A 16,701-nucleotide genomic window follows, 5' to 3' on the forward strand; every position below is an offset into this window, starting at 1 on the left:
TTTTTGTTATTCGAGGCTGTTAAAACGAAAAACGACAATTTTGTTCTACAAAATCTTTTGAGTTCAAGTCAACAGATTGCGTTAAGAGGAACAATGGCGTTTTTATATACTTTTTATGAGGGTTTTGTTTTTTCCTTTTCTAATTGAAAAACAAACGTTTTTAAATTTATTGTTATTACAAAAAGACAAATTCTAAATTATAGTTTTGAATATCCAAAAATTATTTTATCAAGTAAAAATGTGTTTTGATATTGTCAAAATGTGAATAAATGTACCAATAATTGATATTGCTTTATTCGTTACATCAATTTATGAAATATAATTTTATTGAACAGTCCATATCTCTGCCAAAATATGAACACATTATAACAATAAAATTTTGCTTAATATCGTATTGTCGTTAAAGATTAAAAATTATAAATAAAAAATCGTTTTCATAATTTTAATTACCAAATAATCACTTAATAATATAATTTCATTCTGATGTATAAAATGTATTCATTAGTTGCTTTCACAATGATTTGTTATTTGAAAAATCATTACTCAATGTCTTGTTTATGTTTTATGAAAGTCGTTGATTTTTCGATTAAAAAAATCCAAAGAAAGAATCTAACCCGTCACACCGTGACACAAAAAATGGTTTAAAAACAAAATGAATAAACAATATAATTATGTATTTAATACCTTTATTTGTATTATATAAACCGTGCAGTAAATACTTGACATGTTGGTTGTATGATCACTGGCTATTTTGATTGTTGAATGATGTGAAAATACAATCACAATTCACATCAAATAAATCAAACAATGAACTATTATTTTAGTATAAAGATAATTAAAATATAATAAACAACAAACAAGTGAAATAGTTAAATAACGTGTATTTTTAATTAACATCAACATATCAATAATTTATAATAAAACAACAATAAATTATAATTTATTTTTTCTGAGTGTGAAACTATTTTTTAATAATTATTATCATATAATTAAACTAGTCAATTAATTATGGATAATTTTATTATAAATTATCATTATTTTAAAAGGGTTAATACACTAGAACCCCAAACAACTTAATTCTTTCATTTCAACAAATTATTTAAATTTTAAAATGGTGTGATTAAATTATCGACCATTTGAAAAACCCATGCTCGTTAACCGTTTGTTATCATCAAATTGATTTATATTTTATAAATTTATCAATATGATATGTTTATAACGTGTTTTTGTTTTTTGTTTATGTTTATTGTATTGCAGTTTGTGTTGTTATAATAATTTCGAAGTTGAAACATTTATTCGATCTTTATAATTCGAGTTGATATTTATGTGTGTTTTTGTATTATTATTATGTTTAAATTTATTGATTATAATGGTAATTTGAGTTTATTTAATTGGAGTTAATAATTTGAATATTCACAACAAAAATTAACGACTAGATGAGCAGAAATCAAATTTCATATTATGGTGTCCAAAAGGTGGACTATTCATTCAAATTTTCGATGTTTTAATTTATTCGTTTTTGTTATTATGTTTTGATGTATTGTTTAGTATTATAAGTTATAAATTGTTAATATCAATAAAATAAAAACCAATATCTAGTTTGAGTTGTTTGGAATGTTCCGTTTAACGAATTTACCCTTGTTTTTATTGATAGCCATAATATATAACATTTTTACAAAGTAAATTATTTTTTATGTTTTACAGGCAACAATAACATTATTTTTTGCCCAATAACAATTCGCAGTAATATTTCACGCCGCAGTGATTTTTCACGGTACTCTAGTATAAAAAATGTATTAAAAATAATAACACATTAAATAAAAATAATACCAATATAAGATTTAAAATATGTACCAATAAATAATTAGTTTTATTATTATCTTTTTTTATTAACACATTTTTTTTTATTTTTTATATATTATAATAAATTAAATTATAATAATTAAATATATTATATTTATAACATTTTCGTTAATTAAATCAATCAATATTTATCTATAAGTTTTTAAAATTATATTTAATGATTAAAAAATATATAAATTAATAGTTTTTTTGAATGTGTTTTTTTGTAGATTCATTTAACTATTTATTAATAGTTGTTATTAATTTTTATATAGTTATTTTATTTGGATATTCAGTATAGTCCGGGTTTAATTAAATAATCGGGTTTAATTCATTCAAAAATAATTAAACCCGAAGTGAGAAAAAAAATAAAAACAACACTTTTGAGTTTTATTATCATAGTCTTGTTTTTTGTTTAAATTTACGTGAAATAATTGGGGTTTTACCCAAATTAATCTGAATATTTGTTTTTGAATAAAAATGCATTATTTTTGTATCTGGACTATTTTTCGGTACTATAATAATATAAATTACTTATTATAAAATAATAAATAAATAAAAAAACATAATATACTCTAGTTTTTATTCATTTCATTTATTTAAACAGACTTGTTTCACCACCACCTTAACAAAGTATTTGCCGCGAGTGTTTTTTAAAGGAATTCCATCTTTAAGTCACCGTTAGTGCGTCCCCATGTCACCGACTTTCCTCCTCCGTACTGTTTGGACGCTGATGTGGTTCCCTTTTCAAACGGGGCGTTCATTGGGATCTGTGCTAAGGAGGACATTGAGAGTATGTGGAACGGGTGCACAAACAGGCCGCCTGTGCCTTCTTTTTGATTATCGTCTCACTCGGTTTTCACTGTTTCGGAGTAAATTATCGACACATTTTTAATTCGGGAACCAGACCAATTATTATCCCAAGCTCCCATTTACTATAATTTTAATTAATATATTATATTAAATAGTTAAAAAACTTTATTTTTAGAAACGATGAAAAAGCCTTTACCATCATCATTTGTTTTTGATTGAATCAAATAATTATTAAAATATTATAACTATGAAACTACCGAAAGTTAATTCCATCAATTATTTTTGATTTAAAAATCATTAAAAAAATTTTTTTGAAAAAAGTGGAATTAAACCCGATAATTCCAAAATATTTTAAGTGAATTAAACCCGGATTATACCGTATGTGTTATTAATATTCTTTTTTATTTTTAGATATTGTTGTACTATTTTTACTAGTATATAAATAAATATATTTACAGTGGCAATATTTAAGTACTTAATTTGGAATAAACCCACATAAGTGAGTAAATTTTGGTTTTATTTTTGGAAATAACAAAAAATTTAAAAAAACTGTAATTATGTTATAAGACAAAAACATTTTAATAATAACAAATTATTTTTTATTAAAAATAACATTTTTATAACATTTTTATAACAAAAAAACAAAAAAGAAAAAATAATCAATTAAAATTTATTCCATGACATTTGCAAAAACTTGGGCTATATGTTGATTTGTTCTGGTGAAGATTTTATGATTTTTTAAGTCCTTTTCAAGTTTAAACACTGTTTTTAATGCTTTGAGTGGAAAACTTGTCGAATCCAGAATCTATTTGGTATTAGAACAAAAAGTGTACGATTTTTTCATTTTTGTGTAAAAAACCACATTTTACTATTTACACAAAATGTAACTTATTTTTTGATCCAAATGTTTCTTTAAAACAGTTTTCGACAAAAGCTCAAAAGTTTAATTTAAAAATACCGACTTTGAAGTTTATAAAATTAAAAAATAATCAATTCAATCTCAATCCAAAAAATTCAATTCTTTGTATTATCCCGTTTTTTCTCTTATTGTTCCTTAAATGTCATTTATTTGTCATTGTTTTTGTTTGAATTCTCGTTTATTTCAATTCATTTGTTATGTTTTTTTATATTTCTATCATCTTCTTTTGAGTCTTAACAACAACTGTTATGAAATATTTTTTTAATGTTATTTGTTAAAAAATAATCATTGAAATAATGTGCACAAAAAAGACCACAAATCCAATCCGGCTTTTATTTTCAAGCTAGTCCATTGTGTTCATTATTGTTCTTTTTTCACTTTTTGAACCTTTTTTGAGCTTCTTTTTGTTAAAAGAAAATACTTTTCAAAACCAATTTTGTAAAAAACAAAAGCTTTATTTTAAGTTTATTTTAATTAAAATAAAAAACCATTTCAAATATTTTTTTTCTTCTCGAGCAAAAATGACTTTTTTCTCAAAAAACAAAGAAAAGACCCAATCAAACCCATTTTTCTATTTATAAAGAATGGTACTTAAGTTTTTTCTATTTTTGCTTAAAGTTCAACCAAAGTTTCACAAAATTTACTCACTTAAGTGGGTTTATACCACCACTGTACTAGTAGTATTATAAATATATAATACTACTATATTTATTATATATTTAATTATTATTTTAAAAAAATTAAATTATACTTTAAATTTTTATTATTAATACACTGAAAAAAAAGAAAACGTCAAAATTTCGATTTAAAAGATAATTTTATTATTTTTAAGATTGAGGTTTTGTATATATTCAAGTTTCATCTAATAATATTTCCCGTTACTATACAACATAAATATCTGTTATAGTCGTATTTTTTGCCGTTTTGGTTTTATTTTTTAGACAACAGTGTATTATTTCTGTTAAGAACCGGGGGTTTCAGTTGTAATAATTTTTAATGTATTTTTTGTCTTTTTGGTATAAAGGTGTTTATGCTTGTTGGTTAAACCAATTAATAATTTAGTGTTATTTTGTTCATTTTGGATAACTTTTCATTTTTTATAGTTAAATAATACACTATGTAGACTTAAATGATCGGGAATTAAAAGACCAGTTCTAAATATAAAATGTATATGATTTATTTTTAAATCTGTATTTTTTTGCACAATTCTAAAAAAGTTTGGTAAAAGTATTTTTCCAAAAATAAAAGTGTATTTTGTTGATTAAAGGTGCACTTGATATTCAAAAAAACAGAAAAACAAAAATGAGACAAAAATTTTGTGAGTAAAAAATGCAAAAGCTACAGAGTATGTTTTAAAAAAGAAGGACCAAATTGCCTAACCAAAAAAACTTTTTGAAAAAAACAGGGTTAAGAATTTTTTAATGTATGAAACATAATTAATGGATTTAACAATGAATTTAACACATTTTTTTAAATTAACGTTTGTTAGTTTTAGTAATTAATAATAATTTGTGTTTTAAGAAATAAATATTATAATAAAATTAATAAATTTTAATATAAATTAATTTATTAATTATCTCCACCAAGTATTTTTTAATAATAAATTATAATATATGGTAATTTTATAATTAAAAATAGAAATTATCAAACTATATAATGGTTTATTTTATTATAAATTAATTATAAAAGTCTTTTAAATCGCAAAATTTTACACAACTCAAAGTGACCATACTATATTTAAAAAACCGTTAATTTATTTTAATTTATTACAATTGTTTTTTGAAATAACATGTTTTTTTATTTTTTGGGTATTAAAAACTAAAATGTATTGTGAACACTTTTTGTAAAGCGAAACAATTAATGTCTCGGTTTTTTATCGTTTTTATGGTTTAAACCCAATTCCCAATTTTTAAATAAAATGTTGTGTATTTTTTGGCAAATATAACATTTTTGAAAATAAAACTAATTTCATTCAAAATAAATTAGAATCAAATAAATATGTACAATAATCATTAGTATTAATTTACTAACAATATTATTTTTGTTATTTTGAAAATAATTTGAAATGGATTTTGCACTAATTACATCAACAATAAACCTCAAAAATTTAAAAAACACAAATATGAAAATAAATTCTACTCATATCGAATTTTAAGTTTTTAAAATATTTTAAAGATTTTTCATGTATTATATTTAAAGTTAATTTTAAAAATTCATGGTAAAAAACACTTTAATTTGCCGAAATTATAAAAAGTTGGTAATCTAAAAATATATTTTATTTGTTTCAAATCACTAAAAAATAGGTATAATTGAGACTCTTTTCAAAATATGTTATAAAGAGACAAACAATATATTAAAATAAAAGATAAAAAACTTTAGAATTAATGATTTAATCCAAATATTATTCATTTTATTAAAATTTTAATCACAAAAATAATATGGTATCAATTTATAATCAATTAATATAAATATTAACAATAAATAATAATATATAATTTGAAAATTTACCTCAATTTATATAAATAAATAGCGAACTGAATAATAAAAAGAAGCTTATTAATGTTTGTTTATTATCATTGTTATTAACTAATTTTTAATTTTTAATCAATTATTTAAATATATTTTTCGCGTCATATCTTTCTTCTCTGTGTTCATCATACAAATTTTGTTTGCTTTGTTGTTCTAATTTGTTAAATAATTTCTCATAAGTCCAAGTACTCACTGCTATTAATATCATATTTTCAACGGATTTTATTATGTTGGGATGTTTTTTCTTTTTTTCATCTTTCATAGTTTTTAATACCATTTTTGTTGTTATATATATATATATTTGGGCAAAATTGATTAAAATTTTGCAATTCTTCATTTTTCCAATTTCTAAATTCCACTCTATCTTTTAAATATTTCAACTTTATTGGTATTTCATCAACTACACTTACTTCTTCTGCTCTGTCAGATTCTGTTATTACACTTTCTTCATCATTAATATTATTTTCTTTATCAAAGTGATAAACTATGTTACTAAAGTGTCCGCTTAATGTAACATAGTTTAGTTTTTTTTCTCAATTCTTCTTTCATTTTTATTTTGGGTACTTGATATTCACTTGTGTTGTCACTTTTTCAATTCTTTCATTACATTTTCATTGTTTTTAGGTATTTAACTAAATTTTCCACTTTTGTTGCATAATCACCATCAAATTTTGTAATATTTATTTTATCAATAATTTCTGGGATCATAAATATTTCGATATCCCCTGCCAAATCATCTGCCGCTTTTTTGAAATTCAAACAATTGTTGTTCCTCGTTTCTTAAAATTTCATTTGATTTTTCGCTCTTTTTTAATACTCTTACTTCATCAATAACTCGAACGAATTCATCATAAGTGTCAAGAAGTTTTTCATTGTATACAAGTTCAGTGTTTTTACGAACACGCAAAGGGTTCACAAACCGAAATAATGACCCCTTTAAAAATCTGTATAATAGTTCAATGGGAAGTTTTCGACACAATTTTTATTTTCTCAGCGTCGTTTATTTCTTTGATAAATGGAAGATCCTCAAACTGTTTGCTTATTTCATTTTTTATTTCATTTTTCAATTCATACATATATTCAATCATTCTTTTGATTCTTTCAAGAGCCACTGGCAGTCTCATTTCTGGTGATTGCAACCAGCTGGATATAATCATAACACAATATCAATTCCATTACTTATAACATTCCAACGAATATTTCATTATTTAATAATGGTAATCCCATTTCATTTTTTTTATATTTTTTCGTGTTCAATTTCATTAAATTTACATTTATCATTTTGACTAAACAATTTGTATGGTTCATAACATTCAAATAATACATTTGCAACATTTTCATTAAACACAAATCTTGTATTACTATAAGTACACAGTTTTATTAACATATCATTCAATTTTTCGTTTTTTATATAATTATGCCATGCATTTCTGTATGTTTCGGTTGTGATTTGTATTAAAAACAATTCCATCAATTTTTCTTTATTAATCTCACACATCACTTTACAATTAATATTAAGGCGGTGGTTATAACAATAATTACTTTTAAACCAACATACTTTCCAATTATCACAACTTTTCATCAATTTACCCGATAACCCATTATCCTCACCTTTCATTGTATTTGTACCATCAACTGTTATATTTTTTATATTTTCAAAACTTAATTCTCTTTTTATTAACGATTTTTTAATCCAATCCAACCACCCAGAAGATTTTTTATTTCCATAGAAATAACTAATTCTTATTTTTAATTCTTATTTTTAATTCTTTTGTCATAAAATTGCCCAAATAGAATCTTGCAAATAATGAATAATGCTCATCTGAATTGGTTGATTGCGAATCTGTTATTATGAAATATGGGCACTTTTTTATACCATAATTTTTTATCATCTTTTGCAACATATGATATATATTTTATTTTACTTCAAATTGTTTTTGCACACATTTTATTATCAATAATATTTTTTTAACACCACATATTTCTAAAACCAGTTCCATTAATTCCATTATTTTAACCATTTGAGAAGAGCTCAAATTTAAATAAACGAAGTATATCGAAAAAAATTAATTATAAATATTGCCTTCTTTCTTTCGCTACCTTAACAATTTATGAAAATTTATCTTTCCTTTGGTTCAAATTTTTTTGAATTATTTCTTTGACTTTTTTACCAATATTTCTTTTAGGATTTTTATAATTTTGTGAATCATTTATAATCTTTAATATAAATACCATATATTTTAAATTAAACTTATCATGTTTAGTTTCAAGTGGAATTATAAATCAAACTTAGAACGAAATGTATCTTCACAAGAAAGAAATTAAAATGATAAAAAAGTGCGGAACTCAACTGTTTTACACCTTTACTAAAAACAATATGGGTGTTCAAGAAATGAAGTACGGCTGTGTTGCGAATAATTTTAAAATATAAACAAGAAAAGAAACAGGAAATAACAAATGTTGGTGTCTTGTTATTTAATTACATGTATATAAAACATTATCATAAATTTATTTTTGTATTTTAATAAAGTTATTTATATTTTAATTAATTTTATTAATAAGACATGTTAATGTTTGGGATTATAATTATTATATAATTATTTATACAGTCAAAGGCGTCTATTTGTCGTAAATCCAGCAGAAAAAAATATCTATTTGTCGTAAATGAGTGAATTTTGTAGAAAATTCTATTTAATATTGAAATTTATTTTTTTATTAAAAATATGGTTTTATATTCAACAAAAGTTACAGATTCAATAACAAAATACTTATTTGTCTTACACCAAAATGATTGGCCAGTTGTTCGACAAATTTGAGAATTTGACAATTATAATTACGACAAATAGACATTTTTGATTGTATTTAAATAATTTATAATAAATACATTATAATTATAAATTATTATATTAAATTTATTGTAAAAAACAAAACATGAAATCTTATGAAAATAACTATAAAAATGAACTCAAAATACAAATACATCGAATGAAAACGTTTTTAGACCGGTACTCGATGATGATTGTTTCTAAATATTTTGTGTGTTTGAATGACTTTAAAAACTTGATTTTGGTTTGCAAAAAGTTTGAAGAGATTCCACTGATGTTTCACTTCAACCCAATTTCATGGAAACCAAAGATAAAAATTTATTTTGAAAATGTTGAAACGCTTCACTTGTATAGCAAACATGACAAATTTGTCTCTGGATTTTATCAGTATTATGTGCACTACCCTCTTAATCTCACAAAATTAAAAATGTTGAATGAGAAAATGAAAGTGGTATGCCCACATATCGCCTTTTCTGCTCGTGATTTACAAAACGGGTTTTCATATATTTATTGGGTGTGACAAACTCTCTGCTCTCACGTTTTGCTCCTATTTGACAGAGTGCGGGAACTGCCCATTTTACGACGTGTTATCTATTCAACACGTGACAGCACGTCCTTCACAAAGTGTTGATTTGGAATTGAACGCGTCATGTTTAAGTGTATTTTCCAATATCAAGAAAAAACTGTTTATCACAAGAAACGATGTCATAAAATATGTTTCTATTGACTGTCCAGTAACTGAAATTTGTGAATCCGCCTTTTACGGAATGAAATATATTGGTGACAAAAACATTGCACCAACAGTCAAAGTGATTCGCAAAGATGCATTGTCTGGTAGTGACTTAAAACAACTTGATTTGTCGCACGTGGAGGTTTTTGAAAAACAAGAAAACTTGAAAACTTTAACGGCACTCACAATGAATTCGACTATAACTTTCAACAAATTGTATCAGTGCGATTCGTTACAATCAATTGAAATTGTTGGTGCTAAATTAGTAAAAGGGAAGGCTGCGTGCTGGATGAAGACGTTATTTGACGCAAAGAATTTGGAAGTCGATGAGTATGTGTACACTTGTAAAGATTGTGAATTACTCAATGGAATGTTACCATCAAATATCACAAACTTGAAGACTGTTAAAAATGATGTGAGATTAAAAGATTTGGAAATTGACACTTATTCGGTCCCAGATAGTGTGACGGCAATATTTCCCGTGAATTTTGAAAAATGTAAAAGCATCAAAAAATTACTTTTACCAAAGTGTCTCAATACATGTTTTGACTTTTCATTACTAACAACAATACAAGAAGCGGCTTTACTTTATACAGAAGAATATGGAAATATAATTAATTGGAGCGGGCAATTAACATCAATTACTTTTCTTAACAACGACTTGTTGAATAACGAACGAATATTAAACTTGGATTACCGAATAATAAAAAACATTGAATTTGCACAAATACAAACAGACTTTATATATCGTGGAAATGTGGATTATCAAATTTATAAATTATTGAAACCAAAATACAAAATTGAAGGAGATATCGTGTTGTATTATCTTTACAACTGGAAAGTTTATAATGGGGTTTATTATATACCGGACGATGTTACTGTTGTAAGTCATTATCTGGAGAATAAATATGATAGTTTGAAAGAGATATGGGTTGGTGAAAACACGCGGTTGATTAAAGAGAATGCATTTTATGATTGCAAAAATCTAGTGTTGGTCAAAAACTTGAAAAGATCGACGATTATTGAAAATTTTGCATTTGGAAAATCTCATCCACGATTGGAATATAAAGACATTAATTAATTTACATTTTTAATGTCAATTTTTTAATGTAATGATAAAATAAAATATAATATGATATATTTATACTTTTTATGAAAAATAACAAAATAAAATGTAGTAATATAAATGTCAAATGTTATATTGGTTATGTTATCAATGATAACTTATTTGTGTTTTTATATTGTTATATACCGTATGGACACTCTGCCTTATGCAAAACTTTACCTTATGCAAGGATTTTATTATTTAATTTTAATATAACAAAACCATTTAAATAGTTAAAACAATTCAATTCTAATAATACCAGACACACTGCCTTATGCAAAAAGCTATTTTGAGGTAGTTTTTGGATAATTTTGAACAAGAAAACCAGAAGTTTAAATTAAATAAATTAATGTTTAAAGTCTCTACACCACGACTTTAGCCAACGTAAAGAGAAATTCCCGATACCGGTTTGTATTTTTTTGTTTTGTAACATGGTATATGATACTTACTACCAGCTTGTCTCGTCGCCAAAGGAAATACAATTACGCAAAAATAAACTGTTTTTCAAAACTCTGTACTGGGACGTCCCAATTTATTGGACTTATTATTCCTAAATTATTTTTTCTTTGCTTAACCCTCATTTCTTGTTTAAAATATTTACTCGAAAAAAACAAGATAACAAACCTGATTTTTTTTAATTCTACTTGACAAAAAAATCTTGCACCAATAATTTACTTGAAAAATATATAAAAAACAAACTTTGGATTAAAATTTTGTTTACCACAACACAAATTTTGCCAAAAATGAAAACACGACTATATGATTCGATGTCCATGTTTACAGAATCACCAAGTTGTGTTTTGGATAAAAATGAAAAGTATAAACAAGTAAAATAGGCATTCAGAGAAGATAAATAGGTTAAGACTATACAATTGAAAAGTTTTTTATTTTTGAACTGTTTATTTTATTTAAGACTCTTTTGATTAATAACCTCGATTGGTTTAAATGTTTTTTATGTTATCGATTACTTTTTTAATTGTTAAAATGAATAGAAACTTATTATTAATTTAAGTGTTGTATTATTTAATGCAGTGGGGTCCTTCATCACATCATTTGTTTGTTGTTATGTTGTCTTTTATCTTGTGTTTGTTAGAAATATGTTGTTTTACTCACGTTTAGTTACAAAATAAACCACTGACCAAATAACGAACCTGGAAAATCGGGAAAGATTTACCCAACATTTGGGTGATTTCCCGATTTTTTGTTCAATAATTGAAACTGTATTGATTTTTAAGGGTTTTAAACTGTGTACCGTTGTTGTTTTAACAAAAAGGAAAATAAAAAATAAAACAAATAAAAAACAGTAAATAATGGGAAATTAATACAAAGGGTTTATATAAATTATGGAAACGGTACAGAGTTTTGAAATACAGTTTATATCAATGACACAAACGATGTCAACAAACTCTCGTTGGACAGCGTTTACTGGTACGTGAGTTTCTCATTTATGCTGGTGTCCAAAACATTGAAATAAAATGGGTTGTCATTGAAAATCGTTTTAAAACGACCACACTCTTACGATGCTCATTGATCTTCCTGTTGATTGAATAATTTAAACAATTTCCATATCAATTTAGTTGTAAAATTATATAAAATAGCGTATGTTTTTCTATTAAACTGCTATGAACATGATATTTATCAAAATTTATCAAATATAATGAACATAAATAATCTTCTTTATGAAAAAATAATATATTGTAAATTATTTGTGTTTTTTTTCACTAACAATAATAAAATTGAAATCATTAATTTTTTTAAATCCATTTTGTGTTATTTTTACCATTTTTGGAGGAATCCACAATTTTTTTATATTATAAAATAACTATATATTATAACAGGTTCCTTGCAGAAGGTAAAGTTCCACATAAGCTAAAGTGACCATACTGTATATATAACTTAAAATCCTTTTATGTTATTTAACCCTTCAAGGACGGGAAAAAACAAAATTTGTAAAAAATAAAAATCTTAGTGAACATAAGTATAAAATAAACAAAAAATATTTGAAATACATTTTCAAAAGTATCAAAAATCACAAAATCGAGAAAAATTCTCGAAAAATGACTTAAACAGTCAATATAGTCGCGTTTGTATAAAATTTAATCAACATGAGGTTTTATGGTCACCTGTTGAGTTTCAAATCGTGCCATTATCAAAGAAGCAAGATATGAATTCATTATTTGTTATTTTATTTTTTTTTATCATTTTCAAACAAAAACAAAGGGCAAAATTGATTTGATATTATCATTTTCATATAAATGTTATTGTATATGGTAATCAAATGCTTATTTTGCATTCACTGTTTATGCATTTTTAAATTATGCATTTTTGGGCAACAAACCAATAATTTAAATTAAAAATAAAGGGATAATAAAAATTATAAACAAAAAACAAATAGTAAAAAACTTAACAAACAATAAAAAAATATTTTGAACTATATTATATTATAAAAAAATATTATTTATAAAAATAAAAATTTAATAAATTGTAGTTTTGTAATAATAAATTTACAATTTGATAGAATTATCAACAAACACCATTATAACACCATTATCACCATAATACTCATGCATATACTTTACCAACGGTTGTTTATGATGTTGAGTAACAACATCACAATGTTGTTATAACACAAGTTTTTAAAAACTTATCCATAAGTAAAAAAAGAAAAAAATGGTATAATGACCCCTATTTTTATTTTATTTCACGATAATTTTTTTCGAGGTTCAATAAAAAAAGCACGTATTGAATGAAATAAACAGTTCCTACTTTATAAAAAACCAAACAAAATAGAAAAATCATTTCATTTTCATTAAAGCACCAGAAAGATTGTTCAAATAATCCACCCTTTTGCAAGGGTGGTAATTTGAGTACATTTTATACGCGTTTAAGGCAGCTTTATCAATCATATAAAGCCCTGATGTTCCACCCGTTTGTTCGACGTCTACATGTATAATACCTGGTCATCTGATCCACAGTGTCAACTCCACCCATTTTGTGGTTGTAATCAAGGATGGGCTGGGGTTTGTGTATTGTCATTTTTTCTTTGCCAATGAACACATCCTGCTCGACGACTTCAATTTCATTCTTTTCGTGGCAGGTTGACAAGACCAATACCAGCTTCTTTTTCTCGTTGAAGTAAGAGATGAGCTTACACTTTCCTTTCGAGAAAAAGATGGTGGTATCGGGAGTTCTCCCTTTGATTATTTTGGCTTCGTCAGGAAGTTCTTTCCTATTAATCCTCATGGTTCCCAAAAGTTGGCACCCACATGAAGCAAGGTAGTGTGACAACCTTAACGTACAGAAGAAGTTGTCACACACAACGGTAAACTTGTTACCACGGCATAACATGGGTAGCACCATGTCCCTGACCACTCTAAAGCCCTGATTGTCCTCCTTACCACCACACTTACCACAGTACATTTGGAGGTTTAGAGTCATTCCTGTCTCACAGTCAGCACACATCTACGAGTTAGAAAACTATAAATAACTCAAATAAACAAATAATTAAATTATTAAATTTGATCATTCATGTCAAACCAATAATAACTATCCGTCATTTTTGACTTCATAAATAAAACTCATTTAGTAAAAATAGAACAAACCCAAAACTTTATACCATAACGTCCAGGCTTAGACTTAATATACACCTTAGCCCACATATGCCCTTTGTATTAACACAAATGTTCGTCAACCGAAACACTATTACTAGGTTTGTAATAGGTTTGGTTGACAAGGTTAGAAATAAACTTATCTAAAACCATTCTAATTTTAGAAAAGCTGTCGTGTGCATTTGGAGTTATTGCAGGGACGACTTTAACAACTCCACTACCAACGATGCCCCTTTTGATTCTGACATCTTTCCTGAGTTGCTCTTCAGAGAGATCTCTGAAATCTTGGTCTGAATATTCCACACCATTGAAATATTCTCCTTCTGGTCCGTTGTCAGCCTCCTCTTTCTCTTCGACATCCCCATCATCTGAAGTGTCTGATGCACAATCACAAACATCATCTGGCTGGCCCACATCGTAAGTTTCGATGTGTGAAGAAATGAATTTAAACATGTCACGTGGCATTCTATTTCTATAAATAGATTTTCCGTGGTCGACTGACCAAAGCTCTTCCACGGGATTAATAACATCATGGTGAGCTCCCATGTAGAGAAGAATTCCTAGGTACCTCAGGATGCTCGTTTTAGAAAGTTTGTTATCATCAGTCTTCTGTTCTTTGGCTATTTTTTTATTTGAAAACAATAAAAAATTATTTGTTATCTCTTCAAAAAACAACCTAAAACACTCAACTTCAGTTAAATTACTTCCTTTGGGATCAAACGAGTAAGTCGGATCAGGCGAAGCTTTAAAGTGTCGTGAGCTTTTTGGTGCTTCTCCTTCTTTCTTCCATTTAAATGTGCCAACAATCTCGTCTTCTTGCATAAGGTTTATATTTTTTTAATTCGATAAAAATGTTTGCGATAGAAATTTATTGTTTTAATTTAATATATTATGATATTACATTGATTTACATATATATATATAATAAATAATATAGGGGTGTGATAAAGTGGTTGTAAATGATAAACCCATTGTCGATTTTGGTAGAACTTCCAGAACAAAAACAAGTCAATTTTGACTTTTTACCATCTTTTCATTTTGTGTAAAGAAAAAGGAAAACCCTATAATGCACTTTTGGGAATAAGAAAAAATGATTTTTTTTTGTATATTTTTAGATGTTATATTTATAATGATTTATTTTTAGACTTGTTTTAGTAAAAAAAATAAAATAGAATACAAAAAAGTTGACACAACATTCATTTAAATATTACAGAGGCGTTTTTACTTGTGATCGTCAATTAAATATCCCACATGTTGATAATATTGGGGTTTAATCTCGTTTTCGTCTTGTTGCATCTTCTTCTGTTCTTTCTGACCATCACTCAAATTTTTGTCTGCCTCTGGTTTGCCTCTGGTTGTCTTTTTTATTTTTTATTCACCATCGCTTTATGGTGTTTTCAACCCTTATTGAATAATTGTAGTTCTTATTAAGATTTTTAATAAAAAAGATAAAAGGGTTAATAATTAAAATATAAAAAAATGATACTTTTTAAAAAGGTTTATTTGTATTAAAAGGGGTAAAATCTAACAATTTTTAGCTTTTTATCCATTTTTTAAATCAAAAATTTTACATATTCACAAATAACTTTTAAAACAATTTTTTCGAATATTTTTCGTTGTTTTACTTAAAAAGTCAGTTAAATTTATTAATTTAATTAATTATATAAATAGTTTTATTTAATATTTTTAAATGGTTGTTATGTTAAAAATAAATGGGTGATTTGAATATTGTTTTAAAGTGTGATTTTAAAAAAATAACGTAAAAACACAAAACTGATTATTATTGTATTTATTATATTTTATAATAGTAATATTATAATTTTTTATAACAAATTATTAAAAAATAAAAGAAGAAAAAAACTAAATACTATAGTAAATTAACTAAATACAATAATACAATTTGTTTATTATTTTATTCAAAACTTGGGAATTCAAAACACTAAAATATCAAACAGTCAACAACAACAAAAAAAAAACGAGCAAAAAATAAACACTTAACATCACTCTCGCATTTTTTCTATTTTTAATTTGTAATAGTATGAATACTATAAAATTTAATTGATAACAAATAGCACTTAAAATATCTTATTTTTTTCAAATTATTACTTATTCTTTGTTCTGTTTCTATCAAACTATAATTGAGTTATGTGTTTGACTCTATTTGTGTCAACATTCATTTCTAAATATTATTTGAATACAACAGCACTACATATTTGAATACACAAAATTTACTTTGCATATTTTATAAGACTATTTTGAATATGGCACAATCATAATATATTTGTTGATTAATTTAAATAAAGACAAATTCTAATTTAATAATAAATAGA

The 16,701-nt window shown here is 25.0% G+C and overlaps 3 protein-coding genes across 3 annotated transcripts; 1 reads left to right on the forward strand and 2 right to left on the reverse strand.

The window, feature by feature from the left end:
• Window positions 1-9,088: 9,088 nt before the first annotated feature.
• On the forward strand, window positions 9,089-10,739 carry EIN_180170 (hypothetical protein; the record flags this gene model as incomplete). Its single annotated transcript, XM_004260673.1, has 3 exons — window positions 9,089-9,442; window positions 9,487-9,514; window positions 9,538-10,739. 3 exons carry the CDS (start codon window positions 9,089-9,091, stop codon window positions 10,737-10,739), a joined length of 1,584 nt encoding a protein of 527 aa, XP_004260721.1.
• Window positions 10,740-13,661: 2,922 nt separating this feature from the next.
• On the reverse strand, window positions 13,662-14,225 carry EIN_180180 (hypothetical protein; the record flags this gene model as incomplete). The annotated part of the gene is made up of 1 exon (XM_004260674.1): window positions 13,662-14,225. The coding sequence occupies one exon, from the start codon at window positions 14,223-14,225 to the stop codon at window positions 13,662-13,664; it is 564 nt and encodes a 187-aa protein (XP_004260722.1).
• A 209-nt stretch (window positions 14,226-14,434) lies between these two features.
• Window positions 14,435-15,193, reverse strand: EIN_180190 (hypothetical protein; the record flags this gene model as incomplete). The annotated part of the gene is made up of 1 exon (XM_004260675.1): window positions 14,435-15,193. The coding sequence occupies one exon, from the start codon at window positions 15,191-15,193 to the stop codon at window positions 14,435-14,437; it is 759 nt and encodes a 252-aa protein (XP_004260723.1).
• Between the last annotated feature and the right edge of the window lie 1,508 nt (window positions 15,194-16,701).

Source organism: Entamoeba invadens (genome assembly GCF_000330505.1).
Source record: "Entamoeba invadens IP1 unplaced genomic scaffold scaff_1105074725183, whole genome shotgun sequence".
Classification (NCBI taxonomy): Eukaryota; Evosea; order Mastigamoebida; family Endamoebidae; genus Entamoeba; species Entamoeba invadens.